Source organism: Phacochoerus africanus, chromosome 12, assembly GCF_016906955.1.
Source record: "Phacochoerus africanus isolate WHEZ1 chromosome 12, ROS_Pafr_v1, whole genome shotgun sequence".
NCBI classification, from domain to species: Eukaryota; Metazoa; Chordata; class Mammalia; order Artiodactyla; family Suidae; genus Phacochoerus; species Phacochoerus africanus.
Window position 1 is genome coordinate 57906902 of NC_062555.1, and position 26405 is coordinate 57933306.

Sequence of the window (26405 nt, forward strand, 5' to 3'; positions counted from 1 at the left end):
CTCGCGGAAACAACAGCGCCCGCCCCAGTCTTCCCGCGGCCGCGCCGGCCCCCTTCCCCGCCCGCCAGTGGCCGAGGCGGGGCGCGCGCGGGCAGCCGCTCGCTCCGGGCAGGGGCTCGGCGCGGGACCGGCCGGGTCGGGCCTCCGGAGCTCCGCGTGCGAGGGTCGGGCTTCGGGCGAACCCTCGGGCGCAGGTAACGGGATCGGCCGGCTCCCGCCGCGGGGCGACCGCGCCTGCTCCCCACGTCCCGAAGCTGGGGTCTTGAAGCAAAGCCGCCCCCGGAGATCGCATCCTTTCCCACTGTGTTTAACTTAAATCCTGAGAAAAGGCGATCGTTAAAAGTTAACGCCAGTCGTGTCTATGTCCTCAGAGTAATAATTAACAAACTCAAATCCAAACTCTCACCACTCTTTTTGTGGGAACAACTTATTTATTCAAAATGTAATACTGTCTGTTTCCTCTTGTAAGACTTGAAAAAAATCAAGTGGGATCAATGTACGAATAATACTAAAGACGATTCATATACTTAGGCAGAATGTCCCTCTCAACCCTTTCACACATGTAAAAAAAAAATAGTGTCAAAATTGTTGAGTGACAGAAATCAAAAAGAAAAAATTTATTCTCTTGAAAAGGAATACATCCAGCTCGCACAAATGGTGGTTCGGCGGATGGCGAGGCGTTCCTGGTCTTTCTCTAGACCCGGGCAGATCTTTAACTTCCCCAAGTTACAACTGAGTTGCTCTTTCCAGGCTTTTCGAAGCATCTTTAAGTTTTCCTACTAAGTCCTGAAAGATGTATATGATGGCACGTTTTTAGCATAAACACAAGAAAGAAGTATGCAAGTTTGAGAAAGATGCAAGGAAAAAGTCGGGAGGTACTTTGTAAACAAATTTAAAACTGATAAAGATTTTAAATCTCTGACAAACCACTATCAAAAGAAGGTTTTCCTCTAAAAATATCTTATCTTCAAATGGGCTACTTGCCCTCAGATGTGAAATACGGTTTCTAACTGAATCCTCTGAACAGGCAAGGCGTATCAAAATTAAATTTCTCAAGTTGTCTAACAAAGATTATGCTGTATTCACATCTGAAAGTTTAAAGTTTGATTAATGGTTACATTAAAAGAACTCTGCAGGAGATCTCTTTTGAAAAATTCAATTTCATCAAAATTTCAAGTAATGACCATCATTTTTTAAGTAGTAAGAAATAAATTCGTTGTCATGTCTATTAATCAATGTAATTTTGAATCTCTCCAGTCTTAAATTGACAATATAGTTTTAGGATTTTTGTATACCTGCTGCTTTATAAAAAATCATTTTAAAACCACTGTTTAAAAATCCTGTTTTTGAATGTTTAATTCAATTTCTGAAAGCAAGAAACACATTTTTCAAAGCCAAGTTCTTCATTTTGCTTTGTCCTGTTGGCTCAAACACATTACTAATGGAAAGAATTGACACTCAACACTATACAAGTTTATTTTAATTGGAGGGAATAGCAAAAGCAGACCAATTCTGTTAGTAACATCTTAATCTCAAAAGTGAAGCCCACAATAAAATATTGCTTTTGAAGCCCCCCCATCCATTAAATCCTTAACCAACCTTCATTATCTACTGACAGATGGTTAATTTTCTTTTGAACTTGCCATAGGCATAATTTTCAGTTTAAAAAAATCTATAAAAAGATAAGAGGTATATTCATAGATCCTAATACTGTACCTGTAATTGTTCCATGTTGCAACTAAAATTAATCTCTGGGTGGGATGGGAAATCAGTGTTCTAGGAAAGAAAAAAAAATGCTTTTTATTTAAATCAAGGAAATTTTAAATTTCATTACACATTTAATTTTTAGATAGGGCTGACATATAGATACCTCTACATTTAAGGTCACCAAATATGCAGGTCTGTACATCTTATGAAGCTGACTGGTCTAAAACAATACAACACATACATTTCAGTCTTTATTTTTTTTTTAAAGTTCCCTAAATTCCCCTAGAGAACAGTTTGTTAAACTTTACCTTTATCTGATATTCCAAACGCCAAGAAACATCAGTTATATGAGGGAGAGATCTGCCTATACTGAAAGATACAATGATAATTTTATACATAATAGCTACAGAAAAACTTTCAGTATTTATCAACAATGGTGTCTGTCCTCCCCACAATTTTAATCCATTCTGAACTTAAAACATTGCTAAACTTTATTTTCAAGTTCTGAGTAGTAAAAAAGCATTTAAAAATTATCTCAATAAACTTTATCTCTCATAACATTAGATTAACTTCAATTGTTTCACTTGCCCTTTGGCCCCTTTTCTTTTGGTCTAGCTCCCAGTTTTGTCCTGTTTTGTTTCACACCAGCACTCTCCATTCATACCTGCAAGTGAAAAGTGGCTCAGCTTGACACCTTATACAGTACCTACCTTCCCAGTAGGATTTCTAGGGAATTTCTATTATTCTGGGAGGAAAAAAAAAAAAAAGAAGAAGAAGAAAAACACATCTTTGCAAACTGAATAGAAGAAAAACAGTAACTGTTAATTTTAAAAAATTTAAGTAAGTGACCTGACCTGATATTCTGTGCAAAACAATTCTATTCTCTCTCTATCAAATTTACAGTCTTCTAGGTAAGTGCTGAAGGAAAAAAAAAAAAAAACAGCCAAAGTTTAATTTCTATTTTAAAAACTGAATCTGGAAACATAAAGGTACTATTTGAAAAGAAATGGATATTTAAATAAATCCTGTACCTTAGAGTTGATTTGTCAGCTCTTTGCTTTCCAGCCTCCAGTATGTAAGTTGCAGCTGCGGCATGACAATGTTTTAAAACCACTGGGTCGATACATTTCAAGTCTGGGTGATCTAAAATAAATTAATTGGCAGTGATGCCTGTAATAACAAATTCTTTGTAGTCCTGTTTCTAAAAAGATATTTTTATTTGGGTAAAGAACCCCCTTTTAACAAGATAACAAGAAGAATTCAACTGTAAGGACTGCCAATTATAAGTAAATGAGATGAGCAACATGGTCAATGGCAAAATAATAAAGAGCACACGTCAATAATTATGCTGTTACCTGGTCTCGATTACCTTCTCTTTATTTTGCCTTAACACTTTTGTGTGGAGGTGTGTGTGTGTTTAAATATAATCCTAGTGTAAAATAACTTTGCAGTGATCATTGTAACGCTGGATGGAGTCAATCAGAGGAAAATAAGATGAGTATTTTTACATGGTGTAATTTTAAGAAGGAATAAACTTTCCTTCTAAAGATTGATTAATTTTAGGGTAACTGACTCCATGGACTAATTAATACATGGGGGTTGGGGAGAGGGAACTAGTTCAGAATATAAAATACAATTTTCAAAATATTTTCAGGTTTCGACAGTCATCTTTTTTTTTTTTTTTTTTGAGATTAACCCAGGTGGTGGTTACTATTTTCGTCTGAAGGACTTCCACTTTCATACTTTTTGCACACGTGTTTAGCTCGTGAAACTAAAGAAAAAAACAAAAATTTGAATTGAGATATTTATATTTAAGAAAATCATCTAAAAGTGATCTGTCTTAAAACATGCCTCCATCCACACTGACACCGCACTCCGCAATCACTGACCGGACCACTTACAAAAGACTCTTGATAACTGGTGCGGAACAAAACATTATGCACCACAGTTTAAGGTTCTAGACGTGGAACCTGTGCAAAACATACTGAACTAGTGTTGGAGTGATCAGAGGAACTTGAGGTAGTCTCTAAGATGGAAAATGTCAACACTATTTGACCTGGTAATTACTCTGGAAGTAGACCTTTAAAACTTTTGCCAGCCTAGCACTTAAAGCTTGAATTGGAGAGAAGCTGCCCCGATGAAGTCCAAGTGTCAAACAGCCTTTGCCCCAGACCTGGCGGAAAACCTCAGACATTTTAGGCCACAAACAAGACTTGAACACGGGTTTACAAAGGAACAAAGAGCCTGCGAAGGGAAATCAGGCCAGGAACGTGTAGTTGGCTGTGTGCAGGTGCCAACTGGGGACAGAACAATGCTCGGGGTCCGCCGTGGGTTCTGGCAGAGCCACATCCCCACACTCCGTCCGGAGCGAAGGGCGAAGCCCGGAGACTTCCTCTTCCCGGGGCTTTCCCCTTCTCGCTCGGTCTCGCTCCTCTTCTCCGAGCGCCCCTCCACCCAGGCCGATCCAGCGCAGAGCCAAGCGGCTTACCTAACACGGCCTCGTCCGCCTGGGCGTCCAGCAGGCTCTGGAAAGCCGCCCGGAGGAGAAGCGTGAAGGCGTTGGAGTCGAAGGAGCCGGGATCTGCCAGCATCTGGAAGCCTTTCTGCACATACTCCGAGAGCTCCATTGTGAGCGCGCCGTGACCTTCGACACGCGCACCACGTGACGCGCGCCGCGCGCTCAGCTGATGCGGCCGCGCGCGCACGCGGCTGGGGCGGCGGCGCGGACTGCGGGCCTTCGCGCCCGGGGCCTCCCCTCTGGTCTCCCCGCCCGCGCCCCGACCCGCGCCCCCGGCCTCCTGCCAGCAGCCCCCGCCGCAGCCGCCGCTTCCGTCCAGCCCTTCCTTCTGCGCCCGCCGCGGGAGCTCCCGCGCCTCAGCAGGAGGGGCGGCCCGGGCGCTTTGTGGACGCGCTCGGCTCTTTCTCCCCTCTCGGCGCTCACCTAGAACTGTCACCGGCTCCTGCGGGGCCAACGGGAGCGCTCGCGAAAGACCCCCATCGGGAGGTGGAGACGGTGTACGGATCCCGGCCCCCACCTCCCCCCCGAGAACTACGCCTTCCGCGCTCCTCGCCCAGCTCCAGACACTGCGCGAGCTCCAGTCTAAGGCAAACTGGTTGGGTTTTTGGTTTGGAGATTTTTTTAGAAAAAACTCAACAGCACAGCCCGTTTGTGAGTGAGACTGTAGAAGTCTAATTATAATTCTTACTTGTTTTTCCTTTTTCCTTGTCATTTCTGGAATAGAGCAATTGGTTCCTTCCTGTGTGGGGGGTGTCTACACAAATATCCGTATATATAGTGCGCGCGTGTACTTCGGCAATTGAGGGATTAATACCTTACCGCACGAACATATTAGACAGGATTATGAAAATTATAAGATATCGGTGCAGATAAACACCTGTCAAAAGCAAACTGATACACATTTTGAGCTACTGTACCCACAACATCCATAGGTCCTGTTTTAACTAGTCAAGCAATCTTCATTTATAACAGATAAATAACTATCTTAGTGAAGTATAGTTAGGAATGGCAAAATCTTTATTAGAAGTGAATTACTGTTTCTGATACCCGTAACATTAAAGGGTCAAATATTGTATAAAGTTTAACTTCCTCTTTATATTTCCACAAAGTTAGAGAACAAGAATGATTCTTTAAAAAAAAAAGGCAACAACCGCGAAGCAAAGTAGAGTATGCATTTTTTCATCAAAATAATTTAAAAAGTCAAAATGAAGGTTTTTTCCCTGGTGGAGGGGAGGGATAAGGAACGAGAAAGATGTTTGTCCTCAGGAGGCATTATTTGAAACAGACCCAATATGAAACACTTTTTGAGGCATAATTTAGGTGCTTATTTGTTAAAAAAAAAAAGAAGTTTCTGTTGAAAGCAGTCAACACTTAACCTTGCACCAATGCAGAAAGAGCACCTGATTTCACAACAACAGGACGCAAATGGAATAATTTAGCATCAGTAAAGATTGAGTAACTACTCAGTTCTCCTTTGAAGGCTTTGAAAGGCATGTGAATTAGCTCTCCACTTCGGTGAGCATATAGGAGCAGTGAAGGATTTAAAAGTCTCCCTAGAGTCTTTATGAAACAAACACCTATTAATCATGTTCATCTCTTCTTCCCATCTCTTTTTTTTCTTCTAAACTACTTGTTTCTCATCAGTAGTAAAAAGTCAGTTGAAAAATGTCCAGATATCTGATTTGCATAAGGGATATTTTATAGGGCAGAGTTGTGTAAAAGTTAAACAATAACAACACCCAAGCTCATTATGTTTGTTACACATATATTTTATGACCTTACCTAACATCGATTGCTAATGGTCTAGTAGAATTTGAGTTGATAACTGTAATCAGAGTCAATTTAGAGTAAAAAAAGAAAGTCATGCTTAAGCATAGCTTCTTAAATGTTATCTTAAAAGAGGAAAGTAAATACAAATAAACATGGGTTTGTGGGCATAAAAGTTAGGAAATTCATGAGGACTTTTTCTAAAATAGCTGTCAAGTTATCCTCCTGCACATAGGCAAGTCCTTTCTCTTACAAATCACTTGTCCTCTTCTGCCTAAATATATTTATGTCTTAGGCCCAAGGGTTGGGCACATTTCCAGCTCATAGAAAAATTTTAACCATATTGTTTTCTGATACTAGAAAAACTGAATTGTGCTCCTGAAGCTAATTTATGTCAACTCCCTTTGAAGGAGGCACAGAATTAAGTATTTGTTTAAATGTAGATAGTACATGTGTATCTTTGACAAGTATGCCATTAAGATACATTGAAGCATAATCATTAAAAGGTGTGATTACACAGATAGAGATTCTGGCAGCAACAAAATCAATGTATTCTGTATTATTAGAAAAACTATGGATGAACACATTTTGAAAGTGTGTAAAAAAAACTTTAAAATTTTTGCTTTGATCCCTGAAACCAGTATTGGAACTTTCACTAGATGTTTAAAAACTCTGCAGCCTTAAAGCCAATAGACTAGATTTGCCCTGAAAGAACCTTTTGAAATAACAATTATGTGCAGCTGAATGTAACAAAATAGATGTTGAAAGATCTTCATGTTTATAATGTATTCTTCCTTTTAATCTGAAAATATTAAGATAGATAATGCTGATAAACTTGTCTTTTTATTTTTGAGGATCTACAAATTATTCAAAGAATTGGAAAGTATCATTTTAAACAATGTTTTAGTGTGTTTTAAAATACACTGTATCCTTTGAGCTGGTTACTTTTTTAAAAAAATTAGAAACCAGTTTAATATTGACCTCTGCACTGTGAATACAATTTAAATGGGCTGGGGCATTTACAGATTTATGTGGTCAGCTTTTCCCAAAGGCCTGCCTCATTGGTACATTTGTTAGTTACGAACAAACAAACAAAAAATTCTAGTATTTATTTTTTAGATTGTATAAGTACTTTTGCTTTTGTGCAGAGAAAGCTGAAGAAAAGTTTTCCTTTAGGTTGAAGAGTTCCTTGAACATGCATGGGGAGAAAGGGGGAAAAAATACAGTTAAATGCCCATGCATCCAGAAGTTTTTACTGGTATATGTATTGTGTTCTAGTGGGGTTCTATTTTATCCCTGCTCATGGAATACCTGCTCGTTTTCCAGAGGGAAGTTTAAAATCCTTAAATATTACCTATACATAAGAAACCATCTTCTCTCTGTCCCCTCATATGGATTCTTTGATGGTTAGGATCTTAAAGCCTTGAGATAAATATTAATGAAAATAGAATGTATCATTTTAAAGCTATTTTAACCACAGATGGACAGTTGGGAGCTTAACTGAGTTACATATGGCATTTGAAAGTATAGGTCAAAATTATTTCAGTGAATTTTTTCTCATATTAAATATCTTAGTAAGGCATAGATTGGGGCTTGGAATTTAAATGGTCAAGTTTTGACACATTTATGACCACAGAGTTTGGTGAATTCAAACTGAATCTTACATGTTGTCAAAAGACCACATTGAACATTCAGAGGGGATAACAGAGTTTTAATTTTCAAATTAAGCATTTGGTCTAGTCCCTAATAATTTATAAATGGTCATTGCTACAATAATTAATATAGGCAAATACATCCTTTTCCCTCCCTTACGTCATAAATTCTATCTTGTATATGAGGATTTTTAGATAAAACTTACATTCATTTCAATGGAGTTAGTGTCTTAATATGTGAGGAAAAGTGAAATGCAAGTCACATTAAAGAGCTTGGAGCAATAGGATTGAAAATCAATGATACAATGTTCTCTAAAATACAAAATTCATGCTTATGGTTTTGCACAAGTGTTTTGAATTTTTCCCCAAAAAATTTGATTCAAAACATTTAGACTAATTAGTACAATGCCTATTTAAGTAATAGTTTCAACATTAAGTACCATTTTAAAAATTTCATTTTTCAGACAGTTGCATCAAGGAAATGCCAAATATAAAAATTCAACATGATGTAACAATAAACAAAATTAAATATTTCAAATCTAAATGGTCAGGTTAAATTTTCACACTACTAAGAAGCTGAGTTTCTTAAAAAGGTAAATTTCAAAGCATTTCCTTTGAAATTAAGAAAGTATAATTTTGTTCAACTTTGCAAATAGGAAATTCTATATTCAAGATATTGTTTAAAAAAGAATATTCTTGAATTTCTGAAGTGAGATTTGGGGGTTATCATTAAGAGTGTCATGCCTTGACTTTGTTAGCTACTTGAATTAGAATGAGAAAACTTTGTAACATTAAAGGAATATACATAAGAATCAAATGATATTTTTTAATATCAAATCTTTGTATCTAACCAGTCTATGGGTTTAAAAGGAAAATAATCATAGTCCACAATACATTTAATGAGAAAAGAGCAGTTTGAATTATGTATCTTGGAATTTCTCAACATAGAGAAAGAAAAACTAATTATTTACCTTTAAATTCAGTAAGTGATTGAAGTGATTACAATGTATTTGCCTTTTGTACGGATTACAGAAAGCAAGTTCACTTCTTAAGTCACATAACTTATATTTACTTTTCCAGTGATGTAATATGAAAATTAGGAGCTGGCCAATCATCCAATAAATTCTGTCAAGTAGACAATTTAGATAATAAACACAGTTTCCCCTTCAACAGCAGACTGGTTTTATTCTTTACATTAATTGTAAAGATCACCACTTTGATTTGGTATTAGCCAGAATGACCCATGGCTTAGTTAGAAGATAATGACAGTGACGCATGGACACGTTGAAATAAGTTTACTTTGATGAATGTATCTCATTAATCCTTCCATATACATATGGACTATACTTTAAATTGTTAGTCTATTTTTAAAGAAAGAGAGATTGAATATTTTTTAAAAGAAAGAAGGAAGGAAGAAAGGAAGAAAGAGAGTGAGGAAAAGTTTTATCTTTGAGGAAAGAAATAGCACAGAAAGCTATTTACTGTTTATTTTTCTCTAACATAGTCCATTACAGCAAGATTCTCTTAGCCACACTGAGTTCAACTAAGCCTCACATTCATGCTCAAAATGGACCAGAAGATCATCTGCTCTGTCCAGAACCTAACCAGTTTTAAGATGGCTTATATTTAGACTACAACAATAAAAAATATCTAACAGATTTCTTTCCTTTTTGGTTCTGGTTTTGCAATCTCTGTTCTAACACTGTATTTTCTCATACCTCAGAAATTGAAGTTTTGACCAGGTCCATGAATTCTAGCCAAAAAAAGGAAAAATGGGCCTACTCAATGGAATATTGTTGTCTAAAGCCAACCATTTTTAAAAGTCTGTATTTTGAGAGCATGCTTTTTACATATTAAGTTTGAAGTTTAACTAATGTACAAATATTCATATTTACTTTGTTTAAAGAAGTATCATTTTAAAAAGAAAAAAGGAACAGAAGAAAAATGAAAAGAGATATTTTATAGACTAAGCTCAGGTAACAGAAACTGTACTTGCTTATAAAATGAAAACTTTGACCATCATTTAACAATTGAATTATTTCAGAACAGAAGTTTTTTGTGTAATATAGAAATGTGTGATTTGAATTAAATACAGTGCAAACACTAAAGAAACGATACAAAATGTGCCTTTAAGTCTTTTAAAGTAACATATTTAAACGAAAATTAATATATTAAGAAAGACTACTTTGCAAAGAAAGGCTTATGTGAAAGTGCTTTAATATTTTGAAGTATATATGATTTTTTTTTATTTTTACTTTTCTTAGTGCTGCACCTGCAGCATTTGGAAGTTCTCAGGCCAGGGGTTAAATCAGAGCTGCAGCTGCCAACCTATGCCACAGCCACAGCCACAGCCATGCCAGATTTGAGCTGCATCTGCAACCTACACTACAGCTCACGGCAGTGCCGGATCCTCACCCCACTGAGTGAGGCCAGGGATCAAACCCACATCCTCTTGGATACTAGCTGGATCCTTAACACAATGAGCCACAGCAGGAATACCTATATGATATTTTAAATAATATTGGTTAAGAATTGAACATTTTAATTATGATTGTTTTGAATGTTATTTTCAAGAGAATGTGTACTTTATAACCCTTGTCAAAATAAAACATAGACTTGAAACAATTTTATGAGAAGTTCAGGCTAAAAGTACTTTTAAAAAATCCTTGGAATAATTGTGTTGGGTTTTCTCACTTATTTTTTCCATATACAGAACTATTCAGAAAATACTTTAATTAAAGTATAATTGACTTAAAATATCATATTAGTTTCAGGTGTACAATGATGATTCAATAATTTTATACATTACAAAATGATCACCACAATAAATCTAGTTACCATCTGTCACATATACAAAGTTATTACAATATTATGACTATATTCTCTATGCTATATTTATTTATTTTATAACTGGAAATTTATTTTATAACTGGAAGTTTGTGCCTCTTAATCTCTCTCACCTATTTCACTCATCCCCCTACAATCCCCTCCCCTCTGGTAAGAAAATACTTTAAATAGTTTATACATAACTGATTTTTACACCATGGTAAATGCACAGAAAGTAATTTTATAGACTGTTGTGAAAGCAAGTGCCTACGAAATAGATGAAATTTTCCACTTTTTCTCCTTAAGCATTTGATTATTTTTATTACAGTTAAAACATAACCACAGTTGTTCTAACTCTTTCATGTGTTATTTTCAAAATTACATTTCTTTGTGTAAGCATTCTAATCTGTATTTTATGGAAGGGAATGGGGAGCAAGATTTATAAAATCAGTTTAATGTCATAAAATACCACAAAAATAATGACTGGCAAAAGGGTGAAAGGAAGAATTGCTTAATACAGTCAATTTAGGCCATGTTATTAGAAATTTGGACTAGAGTTGCTAGTATCAGGGTAATTACTCAACTTTCTTTTTATTTTGTGCTAAAGTAAATAGCCTGGATTATTTGGAGCAACAGTATTCTAAAACAAAATTAATCAGATAACTGGTAACTTTTATTTGACTTGCAGTGCTCTATAAATTATAGACCAAGAAATGAGAGATTTGGTAAAGAATAATAATGTAGATGGAAACATATGGGCAAATGAGGCCTAGAGAAACTCTGAATTTCCATATGCTTTCCTTAAAATTTGAAGGTGATAGGTGAGTCATGGGCAAAAGTTTTAAAAAAACTTGTTTTTGCTAAAGTAGTAATTGAATTAAAATATTTGTGAGTTGAAATGAACATTGTTTTAGAAGACCAATGGTTTCAATAAAGAGATGTCTAATTTTATAAATTTCTATGGACAATATGCACACTGCAAAGGACTCTCAACAGTGTATACTGGAAATACTGATTTTACATTTGCCGATTATAATAGAAGGAAAATATTCTACAATATATGGTGTTGTTTTTAAGGTTGCCTTAAATTATTTTTGGAACAAGATGGACATTAACAGAAGTCTAAAATGCAGAGGCTTGTGAGATAGTTTAACCAATGATTAATGTTTTTAGAAACCTAAAAGCATTTTCAATCTAACACTTTTTAATTAAATTTTATTTTACTTTTATTCTGTTTCTAAAAATTGCTATGATCAATATTTGTCTGTTTGTAGAGACTATGACATTCCATGATGACTAATGTTTGAGTCATAATGATAGTCTGTTATATTAAAATCAAGAATGACTATAGGAAAATAGTCATTTTGCAAGCAAACATCCTGTCAAGTAATGGCCAGGGTAGCAGGGAGCATATGTATGTCATAAAGTAATAGACTTAAACCTTTTGCTCAAGGTTTAGCTAAGCCTTAAGTATCTGTCCCTTGACATAGATGGCATAACGACAATCTAATTGCGTTTGTCTTCAGTTTTTAGCTCCCCTTTATTAAAGCTTAAGAAAATATTGTAAAGACAAAAAAGCCTTTACATTAAAATGTTACAAGTATCTCCAGCACAGCTTTATATTTTGCAAAAATTTAAATGATCCTTTGATCACTCAAGGTAAGTAAAGAGTAGATAATATACTTTGTATATTGGCATAATATTGCACCATTCTTTAAATGAAAATAGTTGTTACTCTTCTACTTTTCCTTTAAGATATCTGAGTAATTATATAAATAATATTTTGGAAATGTAAGAGTATAAATGGCAAATTTAAGGATTAGAGTTTATCTCTAGTTTCAAGAGAAATGTCAATTTTTTGAATAACGTGATTACGATAACACGATTTATTGAAAAGTAAAATAAAAAATCTATTGTGGAGTACTTATCCAGAGATGTATTCTGGATAAATAGGGAAATTTTCATAATTATTCTTTAAAAGTTTATTTTTATCTTAATTGTAAGGATCACTATAGAGTTTTATATATATAAATAAGTTACAATGCCTTGTTTAAGTATACTGAAGCTCATGAAATTTAAATCTTTATGGCTGTTATTTCTTTACTTTTTTACTTTGCTGTCCTTAAAAAGAGTCCCTTTATTAGACAAGAACCAGGTACATAACAGTTAAGAATTTTTATTGAATGAATGAAGGCAGTATAGAGCATGGAGTCAGAGGAAATTGGCTCAAATCCCTATCCCACCTGCTTCTAGTTCTATGACCTTGGACTTATTTTCCCTAAGTCTCATTTTTCTCAAATGTATAATGGAAGTAATAATGGCATCTCTTTCACATGGCTCTTGAAAAGCTTTCAGAGCCTAAGTATGTGCAAAGCATTCAGAGCCCAGCCTTAGCATGTGTTCCGTGCATGAAGTTATAACCAAATAGTGTAATTCTGTAATTTTAAATTTTGTTTTCACTGGCATAGATTTTTTCCATTCAGATTTACAGCTGTTGTGCACATGATATAACCATCTGAGGACCCCAAGCACATAAGCCCCTACTTAGAAAATTAAATGAAAACCTTCTGGGCTGCCTAGCCCTTCTTTGCAGTGAATCTAACAGAGTTCTTTTAATAGCAACAGTTGTAAGATACCCTCGAAGACTCTGATGACAGTAATTATCTTCCCTGGCATCTCTTGCCCCTTCAGAAATCTCAGAGTCCAGGCCAGGGTCCATTATGGTCAGCCAATCTGTAAACACCTCCTTCCTAATAAGGCCCAGTGGGCCATTCCTCCTCTTGCCACTGGTTCTTATTCTAGTTTTTCTTTTCTCTTTTATCTTCTTTGCTTTTTTTTGGGGGGGGGGGCACAGTTGAAGCATATGTAAGTTCCCAGGCTAGGGGTCAAATCCAAGCTGTAGCCGCTGGCCTATACTATAGCTCACGGCAATGCTGAGTCCCTGACCCACTGAGCGAGGCCAGGGATGGAACCTGCATCCTCATGGATACTAATCGGATTTGTTTCTGCTGTGCCACAATGAGAAATCCTTATTCTAATTTTTCTTGAGCATTCCCTTGGGTTAGCAGCTCATTAGAAAGTGTCTGGGAGCAAAATCAAGAGGTCATCACCTTTTCCTCTGTTTATTTGTTTATTTTTATCTTAACCATCGGGGCCACTATAAAGTTATATAAATACGTTACAATGGCTTCTTAAAGCTCCTGGAATCTAAACCTTTATAATCATTACAGCAACTGTCAGGGAGTTGCTGTCTCATATTCTAGTTAAAGTGATCTATAACTTGTGGACCTTTTGGCTTTGCTTAGAACGTCTTTGCATAAGCCACAGGCTTCATAATACATTGAGATTAAGTAACCTTAAAAGAGTAGGACAAAAGAACCCTCACCTACCATGGAATGGAAGGCACATCATTTGGAATGTGGAGTTTTAAACTCTACAACTCCAAAGCGTTTAACAAATCAGTGAGTTTTGGCAGATGTATGTAGTCATGCAGTCGCACCACACTGAAGATAGAGAGCATTGCCATCCCAGCAATTTCCCATCTTCCCCTTTGCGATCATTATGGTTGCCCCACTGCTGATCCCAGGCAGCCATTGATTTATCTTTGTCTCACTATAGTTTTGTCTTTTCTGGGATGTCTCACAAATAGAATCATTCACTTTGCAGTTTTTGCGTCTGGCTTCTCTTACCAAGTATATTTTGGGATTCATGTATGTTGATGTATATGTGTCAGTAGTTCATTTCCTTCTTATTGTCAAATAGTATTTCTTTATATGGATATATCACAGTTTGTTTATTCACTCAACAGTTGATGGGCATTTAGATTGGTTCTAGTTTTTGAGATTATGAATAAAGTCTCTACAAGGATTTGTGTGCTTATTTTATGTAGACATATGCTGTTATTTCTCTTGCAATAAAATTCTATATCAAGGTATGGGATTGCTGGGTTATATGATATGTTTAACTTTATAAGAAGCTTCCAAACTCTTTTCCATAGTAGCTCTATCATATTGCATTTTCACCAGTATTGTATGGGAGTCACAGTTACTTCACATCTTCTTCATGTGTGGTATTGTCTGTTATTTTAGACATTTTAACAGGTGTGTAGTGGTATGTCATTGTGGTTTTAATTTGCATTTCCCTAATGACTAATGCTGTTGAGCATCATTTCATGTGCCTATTTGCCATCCATATATCTTTATTGATGAAGTGTGAATTCAAATCTTTTGCCCCCCTCCCGCTTATTTTTTTGCCTCTCCCACAGCATGCAGAAGTTCCTGGTCCAGGGCCTGAACCCAAGCTGCAACAGTGACAATGCCAAATCCTTAACTATGAGGCTACCAGGGAATTCCTTGCCCATTTTAAAATAGACTTTTTCTTATTATTGAGTTGTTTATATGTTCTGGATACATGTCCTTTATCAGATATGTTTTTGCAAATATTTCTGTGGATATTTTGTGGATTGCTTTTTCACTTTCTTAAAAGTGTCTTTCAAAGAGCAGAAGATTTAATTTTTGATTAAATCCAATTTTTTTCTTTTATGTATTGTGCTTTTGGTGTTTTAACAAATCATTCCTTAACCAAGGTCACAAAGATTTTCACCTAGATGCTCATCCAGAAGTTTTATAGTTTTAGATTTTACATTTATGAGTTTGTGATCCATTTTGAGTCAATGTTTATATATTGTGTGAGATATGAATTAATGGGGGTTTCTTACTTATGGATATTTAGTTATTTTGTCCTATTTGTTGAAAACCTATCCTACTTTTGCCCTTCCACTCTTGTCAGAATTCACTTGGCTACATATCTGTGGGTCTATTTCTGTATTTTCTGACACACATATCTATGTGTCTATGCTTTTGCCAATACCAATGCAGTCTTGATTACTCTACCTTTATGTAAGTCTTAAAATCAGGTAGAGTCTTTCAACTTCATTTTTTTTCAGAATTGTTTTGACAATTCTATTTTGTTTGCTTTCTCCACATAAATTTTAGAATCTGATTGTTGATCTCTACAGAAAGGACTACTGGAATTTTGGTTGGCATCACATCAAACCTATAGATTGATTTAAAGGAGAAATGACAATATCGAGTTTTCCAATATCGAGTTGACAGTATATCTCTACTTTTATATGTCTCCTTTGATTTCTATCTTCAGTGCTTCATAGTTGAGCATGCAGATTTTGTACATATTTTGCTAGATTTATACCTAAACATTTTATGCTTTTTGGTGCTATTTTAAATGATACCTTTTAAAATCCCATTTTCTAGCCATCCATTTTGAGTATATAAAAATACAATTGGCTTGGAGTTCCCATCGTGATGCAGCAGAAATGAATCTGACTAGGAACCATGAGGTTGAGGGTTCAATCCCTGGCCTCGCTCAGTGGGTTAAGGATCTGCTCAGACCCTGCATTGCTATGGTTATGGCATAGGCTGGCAGTTGTAGCTCTGATTCAACCCCTAGCCTGGGAACCTCCATATGCCACAAGTGCAGCCCTAAAAAGCAAAAAACAAAAAAACAAACAGAAAAAAAAACAAAAAAACACAACTGGTTTTGTATATTGGCCTTATATCCTTTGGCCTTTCTAAACTCACTTATTAGTACTAGCAGCTTTTTATAGATTCCACTTGGGAATTTTTTTCTGTGTAGACAATCATGTCTTCTGTAAATACAGATAATTTTATTTCTTCCTTCTCAATCTGTATGTCTTTGATTTATTTGCATATTTTATTGCACTGGCTAGGACTTCCAGCATGATGCTGAATAGGAGTGGTAAAAGTGGACATCCTTACCTTGTTCCTCATCTTTAGGGAAAGACTTTGGTCTTTCATCATTAACATTACATCATTAGTTGTAAATTTCTCACAGATGTATTTTCTTAGGTTGAGGAGCATAAGAACATCCCTTATAAGCCTAGTTTTCTGAGAGTTTTTTTTTTTTTAATCATGAATAGATACTGAATTTTTTTCAAAGCCTTTTTCTGTATCTATTGAGATGACCATACAATCTTTCCTCTCTAGTTTTTTATTTTATTTATTTATTTATTTATTTATTTATTTATTTATTTTATGGCTACCCTCATGTCATGCAGAAATTCCCAGGCCAGGACTGAACCTACACCACACCAAATCCTTACCTGCTAGGCCACCAGGAACTCCTTCTCTAGTCTTAATATGGTAAAGTACATGGATTAATTTTAAATTTTGAAATGAACTCCCATTTGTGGGGTAAAGCCTACTTGGTCTTGATGTATTATCCCTTCTAAATATTGCTGAGTATGATTTGCTGATATTTTGTGGAGAATTTTGTGTGTATGTTCATGAGACATATTGGTCTTTAGTCTTCTTTTTGGTATCAGGGTAATGCTGACCTTGCTCCCCTTTTATTTTCTGGAACAGTTTGGGTAGAATTAGTTTTTTTTTTCCATAAAAATTTAGTAGAACTCACCAGGGAAACCATCTGGGCCTGCAGTTTTCCTTGTTTTCAGGTCTTTAGCTATAAATTTGTTTTTTAAGGGGATATAATACTATTCAGGTTATCTATTTTTTTCTTGAGAGAATTGTCACTTGTCTTTTCATTTCCTTAACATTGTCCTTCAAAGAGCCAAAGCTTTTATGCTACTTATAGTGCTTCAAACAATAGGCAGTAGCAAACAGTTGTAAGTTCTTGAGTGAAATAGCAGTGTTTTGGGAAGATGAGAATTCAGACATGATCAAAGAAGGAGACTCTAGTTAAGGACACTAGCAGATGAGTTGGGGCAGAGGAGGTGGCAGTGAAAATGAGGAGGAAAGGAGCACTTGGAGGTCACTTTAAAGAAGGAATTGATAGAATTTAGTCATATCTGCAAGTAGGTAGAGATGGAGAAGGGCACTCCAAAATGAACCCAAGATTCTATCTGAAGAGGTGAGTAGTGCAGATGGGTGTGACTCAGTGGAAAGCATAACCATTTTAGAGGTCAAGGTCATGCTTCATCTTGGAGCACACTGAGTGCGAAGTGAGTTGCTGTGGGAATTAACAGCAAAAATAGTATGAGAAGGAATGATTGTAGAAGGGATTCTTGGATTACTGAGGTCAGTGTGTCCCAGAAGGTATAGAGAATCCGAGAGGGTTGTCATATAAAATATAGGATGCTCAGTTGAAGTTAGAATTTCTAATGAATAAGGAATGTTTTTCTTGGTATAAAAAGTTTGTCCCAAATGTTGCATTGGACATACTTATATTAAAAATTACTCATTGTTTATCAGAAATTCAAATTTAACTGAGCATCCTATATTTTTACTGCTAAATCTGACAACCAGAGGATATAAGAACCTTGGCACCTTGGTGGGCATTGGTCCCTAGGGCCTCAAAAAAAACAGCACATCGAGAGAGGATCACAATTCTACAATATTCTATGATAATCTATGGGGAGAAGTATCTGAAAGAGAATGGATGTGTGTACACGTTTAACTGAATCAGTTTGTTGTGCTGTATAATCTATCATAACATTGTAAACCAACTATACTTCAATAAAACTTTAAAAAACAAAAGAAAAAAAAAGAGAAGATCACACTTATTTTGAAGGGATCTAAAAATTCCAATCAGGAATTGGTATAGTTTGAGAACCAGGCTGTTGGTGACTAAATCATATATTAATATATCTAAATCATATGCCTATTTTCAAGTTTGAGGCTGTTAAATAAAACATTAACTGCATAAGAGTTTTGCTCTCAAAATTAAAAATCATTTATATCCAAAGGAAAATGACATGAAATATTAAAATATATTTCAAGAAAATTAAATGTAATCTCTTTTAAAAATAGCAAATCATCATGGTAATGTCATCAAAAGAGGATAATATGAAAAGTAGAGGGGAAATACTATAAAACTGGCATTCAAGGCCTTAAAAGAATCTGTTTCATGGGCTAAATAGCAGACTGTATTCAGGGAACTATGAATGAAGTCTTAGAATGGTCCATAGCCTGACACCTCTCCCAGGTGAGTGCTATTATTTCCTTTTCACAAATGAGGAAAGTGAGGCTAAGAGGGTTTTACCTGCAGTAACACAGTATGGTGGCTTGATACTGTGTCACTTTACTAGGCTGGAATCATGTTGCCCCAAATTGTACGCTTGCTCTCTATAGCTGGCTACAGGAGAAATCTGGGCAAGATTTGCAATGTTGGGGTGAGGCGGCATTCCCCTCGAGCAGGCTGTTGCTAATGTCCTTGTTGGCTCATCTTCCTGGCTTGAGGCCTCAGCTTCCAAAGCTCCTGCCAAATCACCTCCTTCAGGTGCTCTCGATCCTGGCCCAGATGAGAAGCAGCGAGAGAGGGTATAAAGCCAACACACTGTTACTGCAGGCAGGTGTGCTTACCTCCCAAGGCTTGGCATCCGGCTTTTTTACCCATAGCCTGTCCTGCTGCTCTACCGGCAGGTGACTTCGGGGCCACCAGCAGAGGAGTCAGCCTTCCAGAGAGCCTCTTATAGGCTCCCAATCACATCACCAGGTTAGTGACTTTATCTGATCCTCCAACTACCCCCTCCCTCACAAATCTTTACTATCAAATCTTCTCCCATAGCTGTGTGGTGTTTAATCGCTAAAATGAACCCCTTATTTCATATCACTCCTGGTGGTTCTGCTTTCCTGATTGAACTATTAACTAGTACATCCAGCAAGCAAATTGCTTAGTAGCTTCTTAAGCCCAGGTCTGTCTGGTTCCTTCCTCCCACACTGAAAAAAACAATTACAATTTTTATTTGGATGACAGTCATTACCGAGGTTGGCTTATTGTTACAAATGATATAATTGCTTAGTTGTTACCTTGTTGAAATTAGGCTTCATGGTGATTTTAATCCCTTTTTTGTTTCCTCACATACTTCATATTGAATTATAGCCATTGTATATATGTCATCTCTAGTAAATGGTAGTAAATTACAAAGTTCTTCAAGGACCACACAAAACTTTCTCTTTATTCTTCAACAGCTGCTGACAAAGTATTTTGCAAATAGTAGGTACTCAATGAATGTTTGTGACTTTTAAGAGAGTAGTTAAATTCCTCAAAAATATGCATAATAGTCCCACATCAAAATATAAACTTACAGCTGGGGACACTAGGTGTATATTACAATATGTGGAAGAAATGTTGCCACTAAATTGTATACAAAGAGGAACAATTTTATAATAGGAATTGAACTGCTGTCCAAAGATTGGACTGTTCTTGTTACAAGCTGAGGCTAAGCTTCAGAATGAAAGGCAAGAAAATCTTGCCCACCCTTGAACATCATAGGCTCATTGTGGAGATTTTTGTTACATGCTAAGGAAAAGATACTGTCCTGTTACAGATAGTGTATTCATCAGTTTTCTTAATCTCTAGAAATATACTCTGGTTTCTTTAGGAAAAAAATTTTAGAGGATAAGAGATTGCTTTCATAATTTCTGGGAAGATCAGAGAATAAGGCTTTTGGGGAGTTAAACTAGTCCCCTAGGGGGAAGGAAACATGTTCTTTTAATTTCTCTGCTATTTATAAGTAATGGTTATAGACACGACACACTATTAATTTGTATATTAACATTTTTCCATCACTTAAACTCTAGACAATCAACAAAATAATCAAGCCCCGATTTTTGGTCTTTGCCAATTTCCATGGTGTAAATATTGCCATAATGGCTGATATCCAGGCTCTCAGTGTGATGTTACTGAACATTGAATCAAGAAGAAATATACAATACGGATGCAATAGATGTAAATAAGCTTGTGCATCATTCACAGTAAAACATAGTAAAATAATTAGGAAATGAGTTTTGAACTTACTATCTTTGTTTTGATTATAATTTATTTTGATGTAAGTTTATATAATTTAATATTTAGTATTACATTTAATGACTGGCTCCAAAATTCCTGAAAATTTAACAATCACCTTTCACAAGCTGGTGCAGCTGTCTCAGGCACACTCAGCCAGGAAGCAGTGCCCCAAATCGCCCACAGCACTGATCCACGGTAAATAGCACCGCACACAGAATAGCTGATGGCATGCAAGATAACTGGGCACAGATCCTATCACTAGTTGGGCACAGGAGGGTACTGGTAAAACTAGTGCTCCTTGTTGCTTCGGGAAATTGCCGTAATTGGCATCTGTCACCAGAGTACCATGACCCTGTGTTTTTGTGTTGCTGGTTCCCAAGACTTTGAACTGACATCGGATTGACAGCTCTCAGATGCAAGGAATCTGAAAAAAAAAAAAAAGTTTTCACAGTTTCAGCTTAATAGGTGTCATGCTCTGCCTCATAAAGTGAGAAGTTCTACAATTATAAAGAGTTCAGATATTGGGTGGCAGAAAAGGATAACAAGAGTCTGCCAGTTCTAAATTTCATTACTTTGGGTGCCTAATATCAACATACACTGTTCTTCCCATACTTAAACTTCCAGAAATGGAAGGAAGGAAGGGAAGGAGGGAGGGAGGAGGGAGAGACAGAGGAAGAATCACAGGAAAGAAATGATTCTAACATGAAGAATAAGCCCCAGGACCATGGTGTTTGCTTCCTTTCCCAAAGGAGTCAACCCAGCGTCCCACTGGTAATTGCATCCAGTTCCAAATCAGGATCTCAAAATGGGGTACATTCCCCTTCCAGTTTCACCACCATCCCATCTTGATATTCTGTGACCTATGGACTAAATTGTAAGATTAATCACTAAATTACTTTAGAGCCTGTACACAATAGTGGGGAAAAGAGACCTAGGGAGAAAATGGAATTTAGTTCAAATGTATATGTATATACCTGACTTTAGGAAAGAAGAAAATGGTCCTTGTTTATATATTGAATCACCAGGCCACAGTAGATGTTAATGATGTTTTTCTGCTACTACATGTTCCATATTCACTTTGCTTTCGATTGGTTGAGATTCTTAATCCAAAGGAATGACTCAAAACTATCATTCCTGAAAGATCTTAGCCCTTAACAGTCTTGCATATATGGGGTCTCTTAATAGAATTTTCACCACTGCCAACTTATTATGAAGTGATCTGATGTATCCTTAAGAATCAGTGCATACTCTTCCTTTATGCCTTATCTAGTGGCAACCTTATTTTCCCATAGTAGTCAGGAATACTCACTCTAGAAGACAATGTAATACTTTATTGAACTGTTACTCATTGGCACAGGAAGCGTGAACTGGCCATGTGACACTCTTAGCTTTTAATTCAGGGGAACCAGTAGGTTTACCTCTGATGGAAACATTCTTCTCTTGGATACAAATACCTCTGTGCCAGAGTCCAGTTTCACAGGGATAGGAAGCGACCATTTTTCAGATGAGTCCTTAGGGGTAATAGTGAAATGTTTCACTCTTTCTTCCACTCCTTGGTTCCCAAATCCACCTATTCTAGCTGTGGGAGAACTGGCTGCTAGTTAAGAACCTTTGTTCCATCTCTTAAGAAAGTACACCAGCCTCTCAAGAACATGTATCATTATTTGACCATTCCAAAAGGCCAGCTACTTCTGAGCGATGTATACATGACAAGTGAACCCCATGGGTGTTAGGCTCACTGTCTGTCTTGTCTTATAAAGGTTTGCCAATATGCTGTTTTTCAAACATCTGTCGGCTTCACTGACTATACAGGTGACTTAATGGGGATATGAAAAGAATCGTATTCCTGTAGCTGTCAGGTAGATTGTGATGACCTTTATCTCTGTGACCCCTCAGGGGTGGGGTGTTGCCTTTTGGTAACTTGTTGGTATAGAGGGACCCACAGGGAATGCTCCACGGGACATGCATGTGGCCCTTTCTGTGACAAGGAAGTCATTCAGTTTTTCAGTTCACCTATTCCTTTATGCTCTTAGCAACAGAGGAAATAAATACAGAATGGGTTCAGGGTCCTACAGGACCTGTGTGAGAGAAACACAGATCAAAACTTTCTTATTTTGGAGTTCCCATTGTAGTACAGTGGAAACAAATCCGATTAGGAACCATGAGGTTGTGGGTTCGATCCCTGGCCTTGCTCAGTGGGTTAGGGATCCAGAGTTGCCATGAGCTATCGTGTAGGTCGCAGATGCAGCTCAGATCCTGCGTTGCTATGGCTGTGGTGTAGGCCGGCAGCTGTAGCTCTGGTTTGACCCCTAGCCTGGGAACCTCCATATGCCGTGGGTGTGGCCCTAAAAAGCAAACAAACAAACAAAAAACTTTCTTGTTTTTATTTATTTTATTTATTTGATAGCTACATCATAGGTGTTGATTCTGTGCAAGGCTTTCTAACTGCATGGGGCACAGCAGTATTTCAGCAAAGATTAAAGGAAGCAAAGGAACCATCTCTTTCTATCCTTGAAACCACAGTTTCATTCAGGAATTAGAGTTAGTTCTGAGCTAGTTTCCAATAATCCCTCAAACATCTAGTTATTTACTTTTACAGTGTATTCGTCCCCTGATCAGTGACTTGGAGGTACTTTTGGGAAAGTCCAGGAGGAAGATTCACAGTACATAAATGCATTGTTGAGGCAAGTTTTTCCTTCATGGGTCCCCATTCCCCTTTGACACAGGCACTCTGGGTCCTTGAACTGACTCAGATGCAGGAGTCAGGAAGGTGGCTCTGAATCCCCACTGATGAAGCTCAGAGCAAATCTCTGTTCACCAGACTCAGAAGCTTTTGGTTATTTAGATCAAGGAGGCCCTTAATGGGCTGACCATTTATTTTGGTTCTAGGGACTAAACACTGAAATAGCCATTAACAAAGATCCTCATAGGCTTCACTCTCTTGACGGCTCCCATTCTGCTGCCATACACAGCTTGCCCTGGTCATACTCCCCTGTGAGTTCACTGGACAATGAAATTAGAAACCCATTTCAGCCAACACATCCCCGGCTCCATCGAACAGCCAGTGCAAGGCTCATTCTCTTGTTCTGCACTGTTGGTGCTCCCCTCAACGAGCATCCCCAGACCCTCCAAGGGGACACAGTCAGGAGCTGGGAGAGCAGCCTCTGCATGAAGAATCCACTCCCAACATTTTTATCTCCCTGCTATTTGGGTTGTTTCCTTGACATTATATCAGGGAATTTCTGGTATCTCAACTTTATTTAGTTGGGTTTGAGTCAACCAGTTGGGCAAATCATTAGACCTACTCCCAGCTGCTGGCATTAGGACACTCAGTAAATTCAGTCTGACCTAAAATTCTTAGTCTTAACACTCTAAGAATCTGTTCCCAAAGTTTACCGATACAAATCAGCACAATCCTACAATTCTTTTGATATATACCCCTAGGCAGCACTGCAGAAACACCAACAGATTCATTTATGTCTATCTTTAAGACTCCATTCACACCACGGCTCTTCTGTTATAACACTGCACGTGCAGACATGTCACAAGGAATTAAATGACAGGGGTAAATCATTTTATTTCTATTTTTGATTTATAGTGGTTAAGAGCACTGGCTTTGGAATTGGAAAGAACTGGGTTCTAATTCTAGATCAGAAACATAAGACTGGGTCACTTCGCTGTACAGCAGAAATTGACAGATCATTGTAAATCAACTATAATGGAAAAAAATTAAAATCTGAAAAAAATAAACAGCAGGACAAGGAAAAGTTACTAAGAAAAGAGAAATATACTTGTATGATCTTGGGCAAATTATTCAACCTCTTTAAGCCTCAGTTTCTTCATCTGTAAAAATGGGGTTAATAATATTTACCTCATTTTTGGGTGATGTTGTCATGGGAATTAAATACAATCTCGAAAGTACTCAGTGGCACATATTAAGAACTCAGTAAACCTTGAGCTTCTCTTTCTTTAGTGAACCTCATGAGAAGTTGGAAGGCACCCAGTTGCATCAGGAAGACATTTACAAATGATCATGAGATGCCTCAGCAGGTGTCTAATCTCACCCATTATAAAACTGTCATGATTAAAAAAGCACACAGACTGCATCAAATCTATGGAGAGGCTCAGTGTGAAATTCAGAGTTCCACTAGACTGCTCCTTAAGTGTAAATACCATGTCTTGTTTATCACTGTATCTCCATATACTACCACACCTCTCAGAGGGTCTGGCCAAAATCAGAAACTGAACAAATATTCATTGAATAAACAATGTCTCTTCTGATCTTATTCCCAAATTCTAGATGTGTCCTTTATTTTTTTCAACTTCCAAAGCCCTATGCCACAGCACATTCCCAATCAAAATCCCAGGAGGCTTTTTTCCTTTTGCTTTGTAGAAACTGAGAAGCTGGTCCTAAAATTAATATAGAAATGCAAAGGACAAGCAATACCCAAAGCAATCTTGAATAAGTTTAGAGGACTTTCACTGTCAGATACCAGGACATATAAAGCTGTAGTAATTAGGACATAGATAAACCACCATATAGAACAGAATAAAGAATCCAGAAAAAGACCCATACATATATGGTTACTTAGGAGCAAGGTGACACTGCAGGCCAGTGGGGGAAGGATTGCTGCTGGAGTTCACTGAACAATGAAATTAGGAGCCCACTTCAGCCAACACATCCCCGGCTCCATCGAACAGCTGGTGCAAAGCTCATTTCACTAAAAAAATCTTAACCTTTGCCTCACACTTTGCACAAAAGTCAGTTCCAGATAGAGTGCATGTTAAAGGTGAAATGGCAGAGCTGCTAGAAGAAAGCACAGAAGAAATACTCACAATATTGGATGAGGTAAAGACAGCTTAACCACAAAACAAATAGGGCTAACCACAAAAGAAAAAAATGGCAAATAGGGTTATGTTACAATTAAGAATTTTGTTCGTCAAAAGACACCCTTAAGAGAACAAAAAGGCAAACTATAGAGTGAGAGAAGCTATCACAATACACATATTGACAAAGGACTCATCCAGGATACATAAAAACTCTTACAAATCAAGAAAAGAACGGATTACCAATAGGAAAATGAACGAAAAATTGAATAAACTTTCACAAAGATGATGTAAAAATGGCCAATGAAGCTTTGAAAAGATGTTCAACTGCTTTAGACAATTTAGACAATGTAAGGAAATGCAAATTAAAACCACAGTGGTTCTACTAAACATTTAAAGAAGAAATAATGGCAATTATTTTCAAACTCTTTTGAAAAATAGAAGAGGAAACCGTTACTAACTCATACAATAAGCACGTATTACTCTGATAACTAAAGCAAAATGAAGATACTGCAAAGAAAACTATAGACCAATATTCCTTATAAATATAGATTCAAAAAATCCTCAACAAAATACTAGCAAATCAAATCCAACAGCATATTAAAAGGATTATACAGTATGACAATGCGGGAAATATCCCAGGAATGAAAGAGTGGTTCAGTATAAGAAAATGAATCAGCAAGACATACCACATTAATAGGATGAAGATAAAAACACTACGTGATCATCTAAATTGATACAGAAAATGCATTTGACAAAAATCTAAAACATTTTCATGGTTAAACCCCCCTCCCCCCCAAAAAAAAACACTCGAAAAACTAGGAATAGAGGACATTTACTAAACGTGATACAGGGCATTTGTGAAGAACCCATTGCTAACATCGTATTCAATGATGAAAGACTAAAAATATTCCTTCTAAGATCAGTAAAAGACAAGGATGCCTGTTTTAACCACTATTCAACAATGTGCTAGAAGTTCTACCAGACCAATTAGGCAAGAAAAAGAAATAAAAATCATCCAAATAGGAAAGGAAGAAGTAAATCTATCTCTATTCATGATGACATAAAGAAAATTTCAAGGACGGTAACAAGAAGAAAAAAAAATTGCAAGAGCTAATATACAAATTTCAGAAATGTAAAAGTGCAAGATCAACACATATACACAAATAGTTGTGTTTTTGTAGATGAGCATCCCAACTGGATAAGTAAATTAAGAAAACAGTGCCATTCTCAGAGCATCCAAAAGAATAAAGCGCTTAGAATGAACTTAAAAAATTTTTTTTAATTAAAGTATAGTTGACTTGCAATATTGTGCCAATTTC

The 26405-nt window shown here is 36.8% G+C and overlaps 1 protein-coding gene across 2 annotated transcripts; it reads right to left on the reverse strand.

Annotated features, from left to right (window-relative positions):
- Nucleotides 1–411: 411 nt before the first annotated feature.
- COMMD3 (COMM domain containing 3) lies at nt 412–4390 on the reverse strand. 2 transcript variants are annotated; one of them, XM_047754872.1, is made up of 8 exons: nt 4196–4390; nt 2739–2850; nt 2562–2625; nt 2418–2452; nt 2016–2076; nt 1871–1927; nt 1717–1776; nt 412–786 (listed from the first exon to the last, which is right to left on the reverse strand). In XM_047754872.1, the coding sequence occupies exons 1-8, from the start codon at nt 4332–4334 to the stop codon at nt 727–729; spliced, it is 588 nt and encodes a 195-aa protein (XP_047610828.1). In that variant the 5' UTR covers nt 4335–4390; the 3' UTR covers nt 412–726. The 2 variants fall into 2 exon arrangements, with proteins under 2 accessions (XP_047610828.1, XP_047610829.1); XM_047754873.1 differs by lacking the exons at nt 2418–2452; nt 2562–2625 and having other exon boundaries at nt 4196–4387.
- Nucleotides 4391–26405: the final 22015 nt, after the last annotated feature.

Bases quoted from the DNA above. Each gene is read 5' to 3' on its own strand.
- COMMD3 (XM_047754872.1), bottom strand. From the start codon at position 4,334: ATGGAGCTCTCGGAGTATGTGCAGAAAGGCTTCCAGATGCTGGCAGAT. The intron at 2,851-4,195 runs GTAAGCCGCTTG...AATTTATTTTAG, and splicing joins GGCGGACGAGGCCGTGTTAG to ATCACCCAGACTTGAAATGT. The intron at 2,077-2,417 runs GTAGGTACTGTA...TGTATCTTTCAG, and splicing joins CTAGAAATCCTACTGGGAAG to TATAGGCAGATCTCTCCCTC.